General features: G+C 40.6%; 1 protein-coding gene across 3 annotated transcripts in view; it reads left to right on the top strand.

The window, feature by feature from the left end:
* Positions 1-21,962, top strand: part of slc5a2 (solute carrier family 5 member 2) — a 36,839-nt gene that overhangs the window by 7,455 nt on the left and 7,422 nt on the right. For 2 of the 3 annotated variants that reach the window (XM_052035320.1, XM_052035319.1), the window contains exons 3-11: positions 465-569; positions 2,567-2,626; positions 4,065-4,169; positions 4,386-4,491; positions 7,968-8,048; positions 10,149-10,378; positions 10,974-11,109; positions 19,848-19,955; positions 21,650-21,800. In XM_052035320.1, coding sequence (XP_051891280.1) covers positions 465-569; positions 2,567-2,626; positions 4,065-4,169; positions 4,386-4,491; positions 7,968-8,048; positions 10,149-10,378; positions 10,974-11,109; positions 19,848-19,955; positions 21,650-21,800 — 1,082 coding nt within the window. The remainder of the gene's footprint in view (positions 1-464; positions 570-2,566; positions 2,627-4,064; positions 4,170-4,385; positions 4,492-7,967; positions 8,049-10,148; positions 10,379-10,973; positions 11,110-19,847; positions 19,956-21,649; positions 21,801-21,962) is intronic. The other variant, XM_052035321.1, reaches the window with a different exon arrangement.

Genomic DNA, 21,962 nt, shown 5'->3' with positions numbered 1-21,962 from the left:
CAGGTATGTCATAGCCTGAATACGTGGAAAGACAATTGGTTAGAATTGGATAAAAGCCCATAAGCAGTAGGAAATCAACTTAATGCTTTATGATTGTAAGCAGCAGCAGGTCGTTTTTAAGACAATTTGGACAAACCAGAAATTTCTCAGTGACGTTGGGTTTATTTGGCCTGTTACATAATTGCGGCATGCCTCAACTTGTAGTTCTAAAATAGGGCTCAGTTATATAATAGTCCATAACTATTCCTTTTGTTACTAAACCTCAGGGAGGTGTAAGGTGATTGCATCAAGGTTTCTGAGCTGAAAGTTCAGTCTGCTAGCCTTTTGTTTTGCCCAGCTCTCTGAATCTTTTTGATAAAGAAAAATATTTTGTTTTGACAGCCAATTGTCCATTCTTGTATAAGAAAGAAGTTTTAAGAGCTTTTTCAGGGAAAAAAATCTCACTTTCTCAATTTCACTTCTAGATTGGAGCCTCGCTTTTTGCCAGTAACATCGGAAGTGGACATTTTGTTGGTTTGGCAGGCACAGGGGCAGCAAATGGTTTGGCAGTCGGTGGCTTTGAGTGGAATGTGAGTACAATGAAACAAGCTGGACTTAAATTCAAAGACATTGAACATTTTATGAATCTTGATTGGTGGATCTCTGGAATTCTGAGTTTTTCTCCAGATAGGCCCTCTTCATATATCCTGGACAGTTTGACACACGTTGACATGTCTGTCCTAGTACTGGATCCAATGTTGCATCCAGAAAGGGCATTGACCTGAAACATTAACACTGTTTTCCTTCCACAGATGCTGCCTGATCTGCTGAGTATTTCTAGCATTTTCTGTTTTTATTTCAAATTTCCAACATCTGCAATTTGTTGCTTTTCATCATCTGCAGTACTCCAGCTAAGGCCCAGCCAGTGATTTATACAGTTCTTGTATGATCTGTTCACTTTCATTTTTTATTCTCTTATTTATAAATCTGGAATTGGAATTGGTTTATTATTGTCACTTGTACCGAGGTACAGTGAAAAGCTTGTCTTGCATACCGTTCATACAGATCAATTCATTACACAGTGCATTGAGGTGGTACAGGGTAAAACAAAACAGAATGCAGAGTAAAGTATCACAGCTGCAGAGAAAGTGCAGTGTGGTGGACAATAAGGTGCAAGGTCATAACGAGGTAGATTGTGAGGTCAAGAGTCCATTTTATCATCTTGTAACAGTGAGATAGAAGCTGCCCTTGAGCCTGGTGGTACGTGCTTTCAGGCTTTTCTATCTTCTGACTGATAGGAGGGGGGGAGAAGAGGGAATGTCTGGGGTGGATGGAGTCTTTGATTATGCTGGCCGCTTCACCAAAGCAGCGAGAAGTATAGACAGAGTCCATGGAGGGGAGGCTGGTTTCCATGATGTGCTGAGCTGTGTCCACAACTCTAAGTAACCCACATGTTTTTTAAACTACTTTTGGTTGTGTAAAGGGACATTAAAGTTATCCACACTTTTCAAAATCATCCTTTTTTAAGTGTACTATCTTTCCAGAGTATTAACTATAAGCAGAGTTTGGACAAACTTGGATTGTTTTGTCTGGAGCATCAAAGGATGAGGAGCAGCCTGACAGAAGTATATAAAATGATAAGAGACGTAGATAGGGTAGATAGTCAGAGTCTTTTTCCCGGGCTGGAAAGGTCAAATACCAAAGGGCTTAACTTTATGGTGAGAAGGGGAAGGTTTAAAGGAGATTTACGAGGCAAGTCTTTTTCCTCAGAGTGGTAGGTGCCTGGGATGTGCTGCCAGTGGAGGTGGTGGATACAGATACAATAGCAATTTTTAAGAGCCATTTAGGCACATGAACAGGCAGTGAATAGAGGGATATAGACCATGTGTAGGCAGATGGGATTAGTTTGGATTGGCATCATGGTCGGCACAGACATTGCGGGCTGAAAGGTTTGCTCCTGTGCTATATTGTTCTATGCTCTATGTTCCTCTTAAAGTGCATTGGAATATACTTCCACATTCTCCATTATTTTATTTGTCATCCTACAACCATCTTCAGCACTGTCTACTGCTTTACCAGGTTTAATATCTGCAATGTTTTAAAACTGTTCCCTAAACCTAAATGTAAATTGCTGATAAAAACTGAATAAGTAGTGGACTAGAAATTGACTGTTAGGGATCACACTGCATACTATGGTCCTCACACTAACACCATTAAGACAGACTAATATTGCAAACCCCAAAGATTTGACAGATAACTACTATTAGACAATAGTGACTAACTCCTTCTTCACAGGCAGTCCCTTGACTTCAGTGATGAGTTGCTCCCATCCCAGGTCTGTGAGTTCTGAGTTGGCTGGGAGACCAACAGATTTGCCTTGGATCTGCAGACTCTGCCACAGATGGGCAGGTAGTGCTTGATGGGGCAGGTTGGTGATTTGTTTGGGATGTTGTGTGCTCCTTCTGTTGTTTGCAAATGGCTTCCCATGTTTTCTAGTCGTAGATACTTGGGATGCTCAGTGCAGTTGTTCTCAATGACTTATTTTGGGTGATCTGCCTTATTTAATGTTGGGATTTGCTTCCCACAGGCCCTGTTTATTGTGTTACTTCTGGGTTGGCTTTTTGTTCCAGTTTATCTGACAGCTGGGGTAAGTATGAGACTCTATTTCATTTGAACTGTTTTAGCTATTAATTGATGCATGGAGGTATGCAAAATAGTGTGACATTCTCCTAAGGATAGATTCAAACAAGATCTCAAAGGTGGAAGGAGAATCTACCCAACATATGTCACTGAGGGCCCTGAAGCTGTATTCAATGCTGGATATCATAAGTGAAAGGATAGTGGGGGTAATATTAACTTTGGTTCTAGTGAGCAAAGGCAATGTAGCAGCACTTTACACAGTTTTCCTGATTTTAATTCCCAGTGATTTCAATTGATGTTGTCCCTTATATATCAGAATCAGGTTTATTATCGCTGACATATATCGTGAAATTTGTTATTTTGCGATAGCAGTACAGTGCAAGACATAAAGACATAAATAATACTATAAGTTACAAAAATAAATAAATAGTGCAAAAGAGGAATAATGAGATAGTGTTCGTGGGTTCATGGACCGTTCAGAAATCTGATGGCAGAGGGGAAGAAACTGTTCCTGAAATGTTGAGTGTGGGTCTTCAGGCTCCTGTACCTCCTCCCTGATGGTAGTAATGTGAAGAGGGCATGTCCCAGGTGGTGAGAGTCCTTAATAATGTATGCCGCCTTCTCAAGGCACCACCTCTTGAAGATGTCTTCAGTGGTGGGGAGGGTTGTACCAGTGATGGATCTGGCTGAGTCTATAACCCTCTGCAGCCTCTTTCGATCCTGCACATTGGAGCCTCCATACCAGGCAGTGATGCAATCAGTCAGAATGGTCTCCACCATACAGCTGTCGAAATTTGCAAGAGTCTTTGGTGACATAACAAATCTCCTCAACTCCTAATGAAGTAGAGCGCTGGCATGCCTTATTTGTGATTGCATCAATATGTTGGGCCCAAGGTAGATCCTCTGAGATGTTGACACCCAGGAACTTGAAGCTGCTCACCCTTTCCACCGCTGACCCCTCAATGAGGACTAGTGTGTGTTCTCCCGATTTCCCCTTCCTGAAGACAACAATCAATTGCTTGGTCTTGCTGACGTTGAGTGCAAGGTTGTTGTTGGGACACCACTCAACCAGCCGATCTGTCTCACTCCTGTATGCCTCCTCATCGCCATCTGAGATTCTGCCAACAGTGGTGTCATCGGCAAATTTACAGATGACGTTTGAGCTGTACCTATCCACATAGTCATGAGTGTAGAGAGAGTAGAGCAGTGGGCTAAGCAGGCATCCTTGAGGTGCGCTTGTGTTGATTGTCAGCGAGGATCATCCTGTAATCAAAAATACATGTGACATTTTGTTCCATTTAATGTTTTTAGGGAATTATTTTACTGCCAGTTCTCTGTAATCAAATACTGGCCTGGCATTTTTTTAGAGTTGTAAATTCACTAACTATTTGTAGATGCAAATACTTGGACATTATTTGAGAATTCCACTTCTCCCCTTTTCGCAGGTCATCACCATGCCCCAATACCTAATGAAGAGGTTTGGAGGAAACCGGATTAGACTCTACCTCTCTCTCATCTCTCTCTTCCTTTACATATTTACCAAGGTTTCTGTAAGTATCTCCTCATGACACCACAGTCTCCAACAAGAGACCTGCTCATAAAAGTTGTTCTTATAGGGAAATTTCCTTTGTAATGGTGCCTGATAGTTAGACTCTGTGAAAGGGTTCCTCGAGTCCTACCTTCCCCTTTAAGGACTGCAATGGGAAGATTCCCGTTATTTGATGTTTATTTACTAATGGTGATATGTTTGTTTGTTTACTTGACAGGTGGACATGTTCTCTGGAGCAGTTTTCATCCAACAAGCTCTGGGGTGGAACATCTATGTCGCAGTGATTGCACTGCTGATTATTACTTGTATCTACACCGTCACAGGTAGGCACTGAAGATCAGCTGGGTGAATATTGACTTTATGTGAAGCATCTGCAGGCTAACGCTTCAGAAAATGGACACTATAGCTATACACAGCTGAAACAAGTCAGCTTCCATCTCTGGTTTGTGTTGAGTCAGTTGATCTCACCCAGTGTAACAATGAATTACATAATTAGGATGGACCTAGCTTTCTTATCTGGTCTGTGCTGGGTAAAATGCTCTTCCCCATTGTAATACTGAACTGCACAATGCAGGACCTTCTATTCCACCTCTGACCTGCATTCAGTTAGCTGTTCACAGCAGGGATGGCACTAAATTAATAAAACGGGTCTCAGTGACTCTGGGTTGAGAGGAGAAAACAACCTGAGTTCCTGCTCTTTTATCTTTATTCAGTGATTCTTGCTAGAATGTCCCATTTATGTGTATGTCTGGTTTGGGATAGGATTGGCTTCAACTTAGTTGTAACCCACGACCTGCATCCCCCCAACCCCACAAGTTACCCCTACTTGAATGCATCACTATCTAGAATTAACAACTGTCCATTTTTTCCCCACTCCTGAATCAGCTGCAATTAATTAAACAAGTATTTTTTTAACATCTTCACTAGCTCAAAATTTAAAATGTCTTTTTGATTGGATTCCGTAACATAATCGGAATTTGCATTTTATTCATACAGCTTGGAGTTACGTAATCAGTGGAGAAAGCCATTGACTAATCAAAATAATTGAAAAAAGAACTGCAGATAACAGAAAATGCTGGAAACACACAACAGGTCAGGCAGCATCTATGGAAAGACAAAAGTTCCCGTTTCATTTCTGGGACCCTTTCCACAGATGTTGCCAAGGGAATTGAAGGACAGGCTAATGAAGCAAACACACATGCAAAGAGGATTCTGACAAGCCCTTTATTATTTTTAAGCTTAGTTAAGTCCACTATCTGTCTGAGATCTTGTAGATGGCTACCTGAGTTCCACCAACCAATTGGAGCTCACTAATTACTTTGAGGGTTAATTTAGCTGTAACACTTAATTCAGGCCAATTTTTCCTCTGTTTAAGGTATCAATAATTCTGAATACTGGGATATAGGAATCTTTGCCTAGAAATTGAAAGGACGTGCTGCCGGGAAATTTGGTTGTGCAAGATGAGGCCCAAGGTATCGTGTACCACTGAACAGACGTTGCAGAGGGAAAGGTGTTTCCTCAGCACTTGTGAAAGTGATCAGGCAATTTCAGGGCCCGACTGCTTTAAGAGACAGACCAAGAGATTAGGGGAAATTTGGGTTCAGAATGGTTAGTCAAGGCCAATCAGTAGATAGTCAAGGCTGGGACTGATGAAGAGGTCGTGATTGGTTAAGGGGTCAGGGAGGCGGTCGGTTGAGAGGTCAGGGATAGGTCAACTGCATGGACCCTGTTGGATGAGATTAGTAGTTAGAGGAGGGTGAAGTATTGTTGGGGGATTGTCATTGGGGTTGTCAGTAATAGGTAATCAGTAGTTGGGTTGGGAGGGAGAGTGGTCAGGAGGAGGAATAGGTAATCGGAAGGGAGGTCAGTAGTTGGTGGGGAATTGGTCGTTGATAATTGGTGGCAGGTGAGAGGGTCCAGATTGAGGAAGCAGATTTGTGGAGTTGTTGGTGGAGCAGATCACTGGTTTGGATTGGATCAGATCAGTAGGTTTGGTGGTGATGAGCTTGGCAAGAAGGGTAAGCATTACTACCAGGTTTGAGGGATGAAATTGGATTTCAAGGTGAGTCTGGTAAGTATATTACTTAAAGGGGCATACATGAGGTGGGATCCCAGAAGTGGATCAGAACTTGTCAGGCAGGACCATGAAAGTAACATTGAAGCAGGTCTCACAAAGGCCCACTTTGGTGTGTATTCTCCACAGAGAGCATGTGTAGATAACAATTCAAAAGTGGTGTGCGCTTCCTGACATTGGATGCTAATGCACGTATCCAGGTCGTTCATTCATTAGTGTATATGTCGCATTGAGAATCTGGAAGGAGAATCGTGGATTTTTGCAAAGCACAGCATGTTCCATTTACCTTTTAGTTTTCATTGAAGTTAATTTGTGTAGTGTACAGAAACGTGGCATGACTTGGTCTCACTTCTGGGTTATTGTGTTCCCAAACCTCTTCTCCACTCCTCAGCATTAAGGTAATCCCACAGTAATATTGATGCCACCAGTGGTAGAAAGAACCAGATGGGGTACCTCCTTGGATATCTCTGTGCACGAGAAATGGACGATAAACTGCTGCAGTCTTTCCAGAATGATAATGTGTTCCGGTCAATAAACTAACATGTTAAATGGGTTATTGACATGATGTTCTTCTTTAATTTTTAGCTTATACTGATAACTGTGCTAAGTGACTAGGAAATTAAAATTCCTCAACAATGTAATTATTCATTTGATCTTTGGTTCTTGCACTCTGTAAATTTTTACAGGGTCCAATGGAATATTCTGGAATGCAATTGGTAATGCCTTACACATAATTAACCATGCCACTCTCCATCCTAGTATTAAATTTAATGTTTAACCTTTATACTGCAAGAGCATATGAGAAAACTCTAGAATCCCAAGTTGAACAGTTATTTTTTTTTAGCTGAGCAAATGTGACCTTCAAATAAACACTAATAATTTTGTGTATTCTTCAGAAAAAATGATCAAAATTTATTAATTGCCTATAATGTGGTGTCCCTTACATTAGGCAACCCAAAGACAGATAGGGTGATCACTTTGCAGTACACCGCGATTCAGTCAGCAAGTCTGACACCAAGCTTCCTGTTGACTGTCACTTTAACTCTTCATCCCTCTCACTCTGACAACTCTGTTTTCATCCTCCTGCACTGTTCCAGTCAAGGCTAACGCAAGCTCAAGGAATCACAATTTGTCTTCTGACCAGATGCATTGTAGCACTAGATTTAACACTAATTTCAGATAATTAATCATTGCCTTGTGGTCTATAGAAGTCCTGTAATGCTTACTGCACATTATTCAGGCAATCCTCATCCACTTATCCTCTGGCTCCTTCATGTACTGTGACTAACTTGAGAGTCCCTAGATGAAAGTCTCTGATCTGGTGGCCCAGCACAAAAAAAGGTGTGCTGGGGGGAGAGTGATGGGAAAATACCTGAGGGATTTCTAATGAGCTATTTGATCTCACCCTGTACGGTAGATTTTAGGCTAGCAAGAAACATGTTATCTCCCCTGAACTTCAAAAAACCTGCTTACCAACAAGGAATCTTACAAACTGTAGCAAGTAGTTGGCATAACAAATGTTAAAAGACTTGAGTGGCTGGAGAACTAAGAATCTCCTTGGCAGCAGTCTCAATAATAGTGGTTCATGGTGGAAGAGAAACGTTAAGTCCTGATGCATCATCCCTTTAAAAAGTTGAAGGTGATAAATAGAGAACAGTAGGGATTACATAGTGCTAGAGGAAAAAGCCCTGCTTTTGTGTAATATCTGTTTCTGATTGGTTGCAGGGGGCCTCGCTGCTTTGATGTACACGGACACAGTACAGACATTTGTGATCATCGCTGGAGCTTTTGTGCTGATGGGATACTGTAAGATGGCTATTCTTTCTACCTTTTAGATGAGAAAGACTTAAAAATTTCCCCACTTCCCCTCAATGCTTCACCAGGTTTTAATTATTAGATGGTGAAAGAATGAAAGATGTTGGCATCCCAAGTGACCTGGGTGCCACTGTGCATGAACCACTGGAAGTTCAAGTGCAGGGACAAAATATAATTAAGAAGGCAAACCATATGTTGGCCTCATTGATACTTTCTACTGTGGTGACCTCCTGACTGTATCTGGACTTGTATGAGCACATCGATTAGATATCAGAGAGGATCTGGTTCTTGTGAGGTAGAGGGGAGGACAGGAGAAAATGCAAGGGAGGAGAAGGCACACACTGTTCACCACACACATGATGTATGCAGAGCTGTTATTGTTATGCTGCATTACTACATTTCCTTTCTTAAACGTGTTATGTTTCCTCTGTGATTGTGCGTAGTTCTGAATATGCCCAGTATATTGGGTGTCGTAACAAAGAAAGCAGCTGTTTTGTTCTATATGGTGCAGCAGTGAGTTTGTCTAATTAATCACATGCATAAAGGGCTCACTTGTTACAGTTTGTATTGTGATGAGGTTGAGCAAATTTTGGTCATTTTTAGCATATTGTGTGTGAGTACTGTAAAGAGTATGGCTAATTTTAATCCAGTGCAATGGATTCTTTTTCTGGCATGTTTGTAACTGAGACAGTCTACAAGGTAACCCTGCGGATGTCAAGGAGATAGTGAATTCCAGCATCTAATCTAATTAATTGGAATCTGTGCAACGCAAACAACATTTTGTTTGAATAGACTAATATTCAGTACGTACGGTGCACCAGTGCTGCTTTTAGGTACTGTTAAACTGCTGAGAGCCATGTTTACCATTGTGCCATTGGATGTGCATTTCAAGCCATCCTCATTCTGTACCACTGGAAAAAATAGCTTCACAGGTTTGAAGGGATAATGACAGGATTTGGAATCCAATGATGTAAGAAAGCAAGCATTCCTGTTACACCATGGTGATAAAGAATTATACAATATCACCCTTTAATGCTAATTATGAAGAAGCAAAAGCTGCATTAACTGCATATTCCATTTTCCAGTAGAAGGAGTAAGTGTGATATATTTCACAGTGTCAATATGAATTCAAGAAAGAGAGCACATGTTAGAGATTTTGAGGTTGTAACTAGCCAATTGAATAAAAGGGAAGCAGTGACTGTGGTGTATTTGTACTTTCAGAAGGTCTTTGATAAGGTGCCACACAGGAAGTTATTAAACAAAATTGGGGAACGTGGGATTGGGATAATCTACTTGAGGTGGGATTGAGGAGTTGTTAAAAGACAGAATACAGAGAGTAGGAATGAAAGAATAATTTCAGGCTGGGAAGCTCAGACTAGTTTATTTAGTAAAGGCAACAGAATGTTGGACTAAATTGCCTAAACAGTAGAATATCAGGAAACATGGAAGTAATCAAACTTCAGGGTGCTATTGTTACACCACATCTTGAATGTTCTATTCAGTTCTTATTGCCAAGTAACAAGACTTTTATGCACTGGATGCATGGCTGAAAAGGAAAATGAGAATGATCCCTGGAGTCAAAGGTCTAAATTATAACATTAGACTGAAAAGACTTGGGATTCTTCAACCTATTAAGCGGGCATCTGACAAATAATCTTCCCTCTTTGGAAGTAATGCTCCCCTCTTTCCAGTCCTGATGAAGGGTCTCGACCCAAAACATCAACTGTCCATTTCCCTCCATAGATGCTGTCTGACCCGCTGAGTTCCTCCAGCTCCTTTTTGTGTTGCTCCAGATTTCCAGCATTTGTGGTCCCTTGTGTCTCTTGACAAGTAATCTTACAGAGATTGGTTCATAAGGTTGCTGAGAGAAGAGAAAAAGCACCAATAGAATATTGTATGTAGACCAAGGTCACAGAAACTGATCAATGTGAAATAAACTTCTAGAGTATTGGAGGTGAAACAAAATTAGAAGCCTCCAGGCTTTGGATCTTTATTGATAAGTTAATTAGAATGGATCAGATTGCCTTCCTTTCCTGTAATTATCTTGCAATTTTTCCATTAATGTGTGGATTTCTTTATTACTTCCCATAGCCTTCCATGAAGTTGGGGGCTATCAGGCATTGTTTGCCAGATACAAGGATGCCGTACCAATCAGACATAATTCAACAGATCCTTCCCGCTACAACATCTCTGACCAGTGCTACCTTCCTCGTGCGGATTCATTCAACCTCCTGCGAGATGCGGTCAGTGGTGATTTACCCTGGCCAGGATTAATCTTTGGCATAAGCATCATTGGAGTTTGGTTCTGGTGCAGTGATCAGGTAGGCTGCTGATTGACCAGGTCTCAACAAATTCTTTTCTTTTAAAATAAACTCATTGTAAGCATCCAGGTGTAAGGAATGCTGTCCTTTGATTTAAGGCTTCATAGAACATCAGTGTGTTAGATACACTGTTCTTTCCTAGAATAATGGAATGGGTCTTTCTATTCTTGACTAGCTGAATGTATTATTGGTCTTCAGGTAATAACAGTCTTGTCTCTATAACAAACATCAGATGCATACCCAAGCAGTAAAGCATCAAAGTACTGTATATCTATGAGGTATGATCAGATGTGAGTTGGAAAGGGAATCAGGGGAAATGACTGAGAATGTAATCAATGAGTTGTCATGAGATAAAGGCCCCAGATTGTACAGAATGGTCAACAAAATTGTGCTATTAGTGATGAGACAGGATGAGATGGGCACATATTAATGCATGAAAACAGAGGAGAAATGGGGTATAATAACTGCTGGAATAGTGAGATACAAATTAAACAAACAAAACATTACACACGCTGGAAATCAGAAGTAAACTTCAATTTAAACTGTTTTCTTGAGATATTTCTAACAATTATTTTTTTTTATGTCTCTCTTCCAGGTCATCGTCCAGCGTTGCTTGGCTGCAAAGAACCTGACACATGTGAAGGCTGGTTGTGTTCTATGTGGTTACATAAAGCTGTTGCCCATGTATCTGATGGTCTTGCCAGGCATGATCAGTCGAATTCTATATCCAGGTAAGTTTTCTTAATCAAATGCCTGTGTTCCAACCCTCAGATTTTTGTGAATGAACATGAAAACCAAAAATGTTACAGATTATTGGTGAAGCAAGGCCTCACTGACAGTTGCCCACTCCATCCCAAACACTTGCACTGCCACATAGGTACAGTAGCATGCAAAAGTTTGGGGACCCTTGGTCAAAATTTCTGTTGCTGTGAATAGCTAAGCGAGTAAAAGATGACCTGATTTCCAAAAGGCATAAAGTTAAAGATGACACATTTCTTTAATATTTTAAGCAAGATTACTTTTTTATTTCCATCTTTTACAGTTTCAAAATAACAAAAAGGGAAAAGGGCCCGAAGCAAAAGTTTGGGCACCCTGCATGGTCAGTACTTAGTAACACCCCCTTTGGCAAATATCACAGCTTGTAGATGCTTTCCAAACTTTCCTGCATTCTCACCACAAAATTCAGCGTCAGAAGTTTGTAAAGAAACATCTAAACCAGCCTGATGCATTTTGGAAACAAGTCCTGTGGACTGATGAAGTTAAAATAGAACTTTTTGGCCGCAATGAGCAAAGGTATGTTTGGAGAAAAAGGGGTGCAGAATTTCATGAAAAGAACACCTCTCCAACAGTTAAGCATGGGGGTGGATCGATCATGCTTTGGGCTTGTGTTGCAGCCAGTGGCACGGGGAACACTTCACTGGTAGAGGGAAGAATGAATTCAATTAAATACCAGCAAATTCTGGAAACAAACATCACACCAAAAGCTGAAGCTGAAAAGAGGATGGCTTCTACAACAGGATATGGATCCTAACCACACCTCAAAATCCACAATGGACTACCTCAAGAGGCATAAGCTGAAGGTTTTGCCATGGCCCTCACAGTCCCCTGACCTCAGCATCATCAAAAATCTGTGGATAGACCCCAAAAGAGCAGTGCATGCAAGACAGCCCAAGAATCTCACAGAACTGAGAAGCCTTTTGCAAGGAAGAATGGCAAAAAATCCCCCAAACAAGAATTGAAAGACCTTAGCTGGCTACGGAAAGCATTTACAAGCTGTGATACTTGCCAAAGGGGGTGTTACTAAGTACTGACCATGCAGGGTGCCCAAACTTTTGCTTCGGGCCCTTTTTCTTTTTTGTTATTTTGAAACTGTAAAAGATGGAAATAAAAAAGTAAACTTGCTTAAAATACTAAAGAAATGTGTCATCTTTAAATTTATGCCTTTTGGAAATCAGGTCATATTTTACTCACCTAGCTATTCACAGCAACAGAAATTTTGACCAGGCGTGCCCAAACTTTTGCATGCCACTGTATAATAGTACAAGTTTACCTCATCAACAGACTTGACTTCCCAATCTCAAATTTCCTGGTGTGATGCAAGGTTAGTGCCCTATTTCACAACACTTTTAATGGGAGCCATTACTGCTGGGGTAGAGAGGGCAATTTATGATGATGTCCTCGGGTGAACAGAAAAGAAAGAGTCCAGATTTCAGTCTGGTCTGTGCTGATCTAACCTGACAAACACATTTGTATCATTTGGGGCAGACAAGGCCAGGGACCTGAAGTGATGGTATCAGCCAGTTGACTTTGGATCACCTGCAATACTTAAATGACAGAAGGCAAAGAAGTCTGATTTCCTTGAGTTCTGTCACAGGTATCAACATTCTCAGAAAATACCAGGAGAAGTGTGGGAATTCATTTTGGGCTAGAGCTAACAGCAATTTTGGAAAAGTGAGGCCATTAAGCCTGCAATATTCTCTCTTCACAGGCCTTTTCCATTGAATGGTGGAACTGACCTGAAGGGCCATATGACCAAGTCCTATTACTTATTGTTTTATGTTAACCAGTGGCTATGGAACTGTCCCCCAAGAATCATCAGTATTTTAAATGTCAAAACGAATATTGATGTTAATCAATGATGTGTGCTTATTATTCAATGTTCAATCAATCATGTGGTTTATTAAGGAAATATATTCAACCTTTCAATGGAATTACAGATATTTTGAATTAAGTATCCCATCAATGGGCTTTCACAGTAAACATTTAAGCTAACTCCACAGAAAGTAATATTTTAAAAGTGTAAAAGTCTGAAATCTCCTTATTCTTTTTGTGCCTGGCTCAGGAATTAGACTCTGGCTTCTGGGTGGCACAGTGGTGCAGTTCATAGAGCTGCTGCCTCACAGCTCCAGCTTCCTCGGTTTAATCCTGACCTTGGGTGCTGTCAGATTGGGGTTTGCACCTTCTACCTGTGACTGCATGGGTTTCCTCCAGATGCTCCAGTTTCCTCCCATGTCCCAAAGACATGGGTTGGTAGGTTAATGGGCCACTGTAAATTGCCCCTTGTTTAGAGGTGAGTGGTAGAAACTTTTTTTCAATTTTTGTTAATTTCAAATTAATATACATAACAATAGTAATTATACACATGATATAAAGAGATCGGGACTACAATAATAACAGTTAACGTATACAAACACAAAGAGTAAAATGTAATCTGAACCCCCCCCAATCTCTTAATAATTGAACATGAAAAAGATTTAAAAGAAATTTGATTATATGAGGGGAAAAAAAGCCCCAAACTAAGAAAAAATAGTAACAAAACAAAATGAATGGTAATAATAAACAAAAACTACCCAAGAACTAAACAAAAGCTGGGCTGTCATACTTCATCGATTTAAAAAAAAAAATTATCTTTAACTCCGCTCCTCTATATCCGAATAGAAAGTTATTGAGAAGGATTCGGAAAAGGTTAGCTTACATCATATGAAAATGCTGGATAAATGGGCTCCAAGTTTCTTCAAATTTAACCGAAGGATCAATAGTACCACTCCTAATTTTTTCTAAGCTTAAACATGTTATAGTTTGGGAAAACCATTGGAATGTAGTAGGAGGGTTAGGATCTTTCCATTTAAATAGAATGGATCTTCTGGCTATTAATGTAACAAATGCAATCATATGACAAACTGAGGCAGATAAATCGCCAGAATCCAACATTGGTAACCCAAAAATTGCAGTAATAGGATGTGGTTGTAAATCAATATTCAATACCACAGAAATGATATCAAAAATGTCTTTCCAATATTTTTCCAAAAGAGGGCAGACCAAAACATATGTGTCAGGGAAGCCACCTCCGAATTACATCTATCACAGATAGGATTTATACGGTTATAAAAGCGAGCTAACTTATCCTTAGACATATGGGCCCTATGAACCACCTTAAACTGTATTAGAGAGTGTCTAGCACACATTGAAGAGGTATTAACTAATTGAAAGATTTCTTCCATGTCTCTATAGGTAGAGGTATCTGAAGTTCTCTTTCCCATTCATTCTTAATTTTATCTGGTATCCCTAAACATATTTTCATAATCAAATCATAAATTATTGCTATCAAAGCCCCTCTAAGGGTTAAAACCTAAATTTTTTTTCTGTAATTTCAATTGGATGTGGTATCAGGAAAGTAGGTAGAGTAACATTTAAAAAGTTTCTAATCTGTAAATATCTTTAAAAAAATGTGATCTAGGCAAATTGTATTTATTAGACAACTGTTCAAAAGACAAAAGAGTTATCAACAAATAGATCATGAAAACATGTTATTCCCTTCGTTTTCCATGAAAGAAAAGCTAGATCAATTCTAGATGGTTGAAAGAAAAAATTAGATAGAATAGGACTTGATAAGATAAATTTATTCAATCCAAAAAATTTACGAAATTGAAACCATATTCATATTGTGTGTTTAGTTATTGGATTAATCATTTGTTTATTCAATTTAGTAAGTGCAAAGGGGAGCAAGACCCCTAAGATATAAGCCAATGAAAACCCTTGCATCCATTGTGGACAGTGAATTACATCTAAATCTTGTGTCCAAAAAATTAAATTTTGAATATTAATTGCCTAATAATAAAATCTAAAATTAGGCAAAGCCATACCACCATCCTTTAATTTCTGTAAATATTTCTTACTTAACCTTGGGTTTTTATTCTGCCATATATATGAACGAATTTTAGAATCAATAATATCAAAAAAGGATTTAGAGATAAAGGTGGGAACTGCCTGAAATAGATACAGAAATTTAGGTAAAATAGTCATTTTCGCAGCATTGATTTGACCAATCAGTGATAAGGACAATGGGGACCATTTAGTAAACAATTGTTTAACATGATCAATTAAGGGTAAAAAGTTAACTTTAAATAAGTCCTTGTACTTGGTAATTTTAACACCTAAATAAGTAAAATAATCAGTCACTAATCTAAATGGTAATTGCCCATAGATTGGAACTTGCATATTTAATGGGAAAAGCTCACTTTTATTAAGATTTAGTTTATAACCAGAAAAACCACTAAACTGAGCAAGCAATGATAATGCTGCAGGGATAGATTCCTCAGGGTTAGAGATATAAAGTAACAGGTTGTCTGCATATAGTGATACCTTATGCATCCCATCTCCACGACTAATACGAGATATGTTAGAAGAGTCATGAAAAGCAATTGCCAAAGGTTCCAAGGCAATATCAAATAGTAAAGGACTTAAGGGGCAGCCCTGTCTAGTACCTCGGAAAAGCCTGAAAAAAGGGAATCTCTGATTATTGGTAAATACAGAAGCCAAAGGTGTATGATATATCAATTTGATCACGGATATAAAATTTTGACCAAAATTAAATTTTTCAAGTGTGTTTAAATAAATAATCCCATTCAACCCTATTAAATGCCTTCTCAGCATCAAGCAAAATAACACATTCTACAATTTTAGATGAAGGGGTATGAGTGGTAGAATCTGAGGGAGCTGATTGGAATGTGGGCAAAATAAAATGGGATCAGTGTAGGGTTAGTGTAAATCAATGCTTAATAGTTGGCATAGACTTGGTGGGCCAAAGAGCCTGTTTTTGTGCTGTATGACAGTCCCTAAATTGAAGGTATAAAAGTTATAAGCTTAACTTATCACTAGGTCTCTTCATTCTGCATATGTAATGGCAAAAAGTTTTGGCTTCAAAATATGGCTTTGGTAGCACCAATTATTTGGGCATTGTGGATGCAAGTTTGGTTCCCACATGAACCCTGATGGGGATGCTCACTGGCATCGCAAGTGAATTGGCCATAAAATTGTTTAACCACGCTGGTGCATTCTTCACTAATGCCCTGAGAAGGTACAGTATGCAGAGGAGGCAGATCTAGTGCTGATTTGATTCCAGCATTGCCAAATTGGAGCACTATGCCCCAGCTAATGTTGTGCCTTATCCTGCATGGCTCGACATGTCTTCAGTACCATTGTAAGGGATCATCAGTTACTCCAGGTTAGTTGCTTATTCATTTTTACTGGCTTTTGCTACAATTCTACAAGAGTTTGATATTCCTTAAAATTGCAAGAGTCTGCAGGATCTAGTGTGACAAGTCTTGGACTTTGTCTTGACTTCAAAACCAGGAGTAAAAGCCATGTTCTCACATATATCATCACACAAGCAGGGATTTCTCTTGGAGTACAGCGTGACTTGGAGAAGCAGCAGAAGTCATGTTGAGCAGGATAAACTACTAACCAGGGGGAGTAGGGGTAGAGAAGAGGTCTCGGCAGGAAAAGATCTCCTACCTGAATCTCACCAAGAAGCAGTATGCGAGGCGACTGTGCTTCATTAAGTACATTTCACTGAAACCTGCCACCTGTCCAGTCACATTACCCATCACTTTTCCAGTGTCTTTCAGGGTCACCTTGGTCAGAAGCATTCGGGCATCTGGCTCCTTCCTGAGGTATTTGCAACATCTCACAATTTGCTTTCCACATTTGCTTAAGGATACATTCCATTCCCTTACTAAAGGGAAACAGTTAGAGCAAGTGTGTGGCTTCATTGGGAATGAAGGCTTCTCCGTGTTACAGGGTGCCATTCAGTGCCTGCATACTGCTTTGCAGGCATCACATGTTGGAGAAGTGTCAGCATGGGAAGGGATTTCACTCCTGCGACAGCTGGTATGTGACCATGCATCCTCCTGATCAGCGCCCAATATCCTGACAGCAGTTGTGATGCCAGCTGCATTTGAGCCACCACAACAAACCAAAGTCGAGCTACACGACAACAAAGGCTCCAAGCTCGGGTGTGCAGCCCCCTATGGAGGACGGTGCAGAACGACTAATGCCATAATATTGCACTAAAGTTTGCTGGAGCAGCCAATTAGCACAATCAAATAAAAACCATTCTGCTGCCTGGATCACTCCAGAGCACACTGCAGTACTCAACTGAGCAGCCTTAGAAGTCCTATTGCTCTGTTGTATGTTGTATAATCTCATCATCATGAGTGCTCAGACATTAAGAGCATGCACTAAAGGGTTGTGCAGAAGAATGAGAAGAGAAGGAGGTGACCTAGATAGTCTGTTTCTGCTTGTATCATCCATAATCAACTCATCTTATAGTGAGTTACCAATCAAAACAGCTCCTGTTCCCCATTCACCAACTGAACCCTTGTCTTTCCTTTCCTCTGTGGCTGACTTTCATAGCATCTGTTTTGCTCTGATGCCAAAGTAAAAATTGACACAAAATAACTGTTCCAAATTAAATTTATAAACCCAAAACATCTCAAATTATATCTAAGATTTCATCAGTTGACCTTCCCTTAGTTACACAAGCATTTACCCATCCCAGTACCCCTACTGAATTCTACCCTATTGCCAAAGCACAATTGGCAGAAGACCACTGAGTTTTAATGGAGGAAACTGCAGAGCCTTGGAGAGCAACCGTAAATAGTTACAATCCTAGAAGATTAGCTTCAGACAGAATGCAGCAGCTTTGGCTAGCTTGCTGACAGGAAATGGCAAGGGCACTTGCAGATTGACTGTGGCAGGATCACAAACACTACCACTCATTTGCGACACTAAAAATATCTGCAAACATTGGAGCCAGTATTCTGAGCAAGCACTACAGCATTCAGATGTTGGCTGGGTGTTTGTGTTGCAAAGGAAGCTGACACTGGCCTTCAGGCACACCATTGTAATTGGATCCACATGTGCCAAGGTGAATGTCCATAACACTGGACATTCCACCCTACAATCCCCTGTACAGGACTAGTGTTGGGATTCACTGTACTCCTTGATAAGGGTCAACTATTCAGGACAAGAATGAGAAGAAATTTCTTCACCTGGAGGATTATGAATATTTGGAATTCTCGACCCGAGTGTCCTGCAGAGACTCAATCACTCGGTATACTCAAGGCAGAAATTGTTAGATTTTTAGATGCTGTAGAAAGCAAAGGATATGGGGGTCAGTGTAGGAAAATGGCAAAAAATTAGCCACAATCTTATTGAATGGCAGAGCTGACAAATGGGCCAAATGTCGTCTTGCTTCTGTTTCTTATGTTCTTAGGTTCTTATATTGGAAGCAGGCTTCCTGGCAGGGCAGCTAATCCCCATCAACTGCAGTAGGTTCTGTCATCAGAGTCTATATCTGAGTTCTCATCAGAAGAATTAATCTGAGGTTGATGATGCAATTGGTGGGATGTGGCCACTGAAGATCCATTCACTGATCTTGATCACAGTCGTGGAGTCACTGAACCTGTTGCAGCACCACACCCAGGTTTTTGGGTTCTGGCTATCTCACCTCTTCTGGAGCCCTGCAGAAACAGGACATCTTTCCTCCTCTCTGCCTTCCATAGTAAGGCATCCAGTGAAGTGAAACCAACTCTCTTCCCCTGTTGTGCCATTCTTGAATGTCAGTCAGATCAGTTTCACTTCTAGAACTCCTGCCAGCAGCTGCTGGATCCATAATTAACCTCCTGCTTAAGAGGTAAAGGCCAGCTTTTAATAGTGCTAGCGAGCTTTAACTGGTGCTCAGGAATCACTAAACATGGCCTCCTACTGAGGAGCTAAGCCAATAAACAGAGGAGGTAGCATTGGCGGCACTATGAAATTATATAATGAGCAAGCACCAGCAATTTTGTGTGTCCTATAGCAAAGCAATGGGTGAGTCTGAAATGTGTTTTTGACACATTAGACACTGGACACTCCAGGATTTGGTCCTATGTAACAGCTTCTCAAGTACTTCAGGAGTGTATTGTTTAAAGATCTGATGTACACTGTATGTAAAGATATATACCATTTGTATGTACTGTATATACAAGAATATATTAAGAATAAAGAATATTTGTGAAATTAAAAAAATTGAAACCCTGGAATGAGATTGTAGTGAGCAATAGGATTTTGCAGCCACAAGCTGCAAAAGTTGACCAGCCACATCCCTCCTGCAGTTTACACCAAGTTTTAGACCGTATCTAACTCTGCTTCCTTCCAACTGAGAATGCGGAGACATCGTAATTGGTCTTTGAGGTGGGTGGAAGGGAGTTGAATAATTGGTCAGTAAAATGGGTGATGGGGAATAAGGGAATTTTGTCAATGTGGTGGGTGGAGGAGAGATGACATGATTGGTTAACGACGTGGCTGGAAGGGAGGAAGGATGGTCAGTGAGATGGCCAGATAGGAGGTGGGTAACTCAAAGCTGAGGTTGGTCATGTAGTGGTGGGCAATCAGCCAGTGAGGTGGGTGGAAAGGAAACAGTTTAATTAGCCAGCAAGGTGGATTGCTATGAAATGGGGTAATTGCTAAGAGTGCACTATCTAGCCTAAGAATGTTTCTGCGACGGGGAGTTTTAATCTTTCTAACATGTCGACAGTTGATCAACATTTGGGATAATATTGTATGGTATCCATTACAAGGGATTCATTTGGGACATATTTGAAAAACCTATGCAGCTCATTCTAATGGGCTCCACTTTGTCCCGTAGATGAGATTGCATGTGTTGTGCCGGAGGAATGTGAGAGGATCTGCGGCACTCCAGTCGGCTGCTCGAACATTGCCTACCCAAAGCTGGTGGTTGCCCTGATGCCCAATGGTAAACAATTTGTTTCACTGTAAACTAAGCTACAAGTAGCTCGTCATTTACTTTTCCCCCTGCTTTGAATCCTGTCAGAGTTCAACCTTGAATTCATTTCACCAATTTCTCTGGCTGTTGCTGCTCTCTTTTAGACTGTGTCTGACTCCTTGGGTACTGGCCACTCTTCTTATCTGTATCTTGTGTGAGGGAAATCACAATGGGCCCCGATTCCACTTCAACCAATAGCAACACACACAGCACTTTCCCACAGGGGTCTGTGCACAATGCTCAGTTACAAAGTTTCATCATACCCCTACCACACACTCACTGGAGCTAATTGCAACCTTGAGCAAGTTGGTTAACTCTGTCCCTTACTACATGGCACAGCACAGCTCAGAAGTGAATAAGTGTACTCAACTTCACATTCTAACTCAGAGTCTTCCTTCAGTCCTCAAACAAAGAGCTCTTTACATCACTCCTTCCCTCCCATAATATAGTATTAAAATCTAAACTCGGTATTATCATTTTCATACTTCTTAACTTCTGTTTTTGTCACTGAAAACTTTTTCAGTTTTAGCGCTGAGCCTTGCCTTTAATTTTGATTGGAAAGCCATTGTTGTTGGGGGCTTAATCATCTCATTGGGACATCCCTGTGAGAGTTGCTCAGGACAGTGCCTTAGGCCCAACGTCGCCAGCTGCCTCGCCAATGGCCATCTTTGGATCATAGGATCAAAAGTGGGGACGTTTGCTGAGAACTACTGTATTCAGTTCTATTTGCAACTCCGCAAGCAATGAAGCCACTCATGTCCACATACAGTGATACCTGAACAACATTCAGGCACCAGATAATGAATGACAAATAACATTTGTACCACAGTGCTCGGCAGTGCCCCGGCATGATTACGTGCATCTGACTTGATTTGTCTTTGGGACTGCTCCCTCAGTTTCCTCAGATGTTAGTAAAGAGGTCTTGGGCGAAGCTACTCAACTAGGTGTGCCTTCGTTATTGCCAGAGAATTGGTTAGTTTTAATTCGGAGGTGAAAGTAAGCATATCATACAGGTATGAAAGTAGCTAACACAATACAAATAGGTTAAATCAGCAATGTTAGCGGTACAACTCTACCAATATAACAAATTAAATTACCTTCACCCCTGCTTCTAATCTTCCTATTGTCTATTTGTAGCAGTTTGATAGAACTGAATGGCATGCTCGACCATTTCAAGGGGCATTGCTATGGGTCTGGAGTCAAACACAGGCCAGGCTGGTTAACAAAGGTAAAATTCCTTCTAAAGGGATATTAATAAACCAAAAATAGACCTTTACAACAATCTAGTAGCTTCATGGATCTAGATACTTGATTTTTATTCCCAGTGTATTTCATTCAAAGAATTTAAATTGCCTAGTCACCTAGATGGCATTTGTACTCGTGCCTCTGGAGCTGCAGTCCAGGTCTTTGGATTGCTAGTTCAGTAACATAACTGCTGTGCAGATGTTCCCAAATAGTCTTTCCCAATTCCCCACTGTTCCCATTTTGTCTATATTTTACACTTTTACACTTTCCCCCTTGTGTCCTTTCTCTCTGTACCTACAGTTTTCCCCCTTCTCCATGCTCACTAGTTCCTCACTGTGTTGCCTCAGTGTATAATAATATTCCTCAGTATGTCTCCTTGACACATGATTGATTTAAATTTGCTCTGTGTCTCTGTACAGGACTACGTGGTTTGATGCTTGCAGTTATGTTGGCAGCTCTCATGAGCTCACTGGCATCCATCTTCAACAGCAGCAGCACTCTCTTCACCATGGACGTCTGGGCAAGGATCCGGAAGGAGGCCAGCAACAAGGAGCTGATGATTGTTGGCAGGTGAACAGTCATTCACAGAATTGGGGGAAAAAAATTGACAAGAGAATTATAGACAAGTGAAGGCATTTGGCACATCACAGCTCATCCATCCTGAAGATCTTAACCCCAGCAACATTTTAATTGTTAGTCAAATAATTCCAGGACTTTTAGTTCACTGGACCT

Source organism: Pristis pectinata, chromosome 21, assembly GCF_009764475.1.
Source record: "Pristis pectinata isolate sPriPec2 chromosome 21, sPriPec2.1.pri, whole genome shotgun sequence".
Lineage (NCBI taxonomy): Eukaryota > Metazoa > Chordata > Chondrichthyes > Rhinopristiformes > Pristidae > Pristis > Pristis pectinata.
This window is presented reverse-complemented; position numbering and strand designations above follow the sequence as displayed.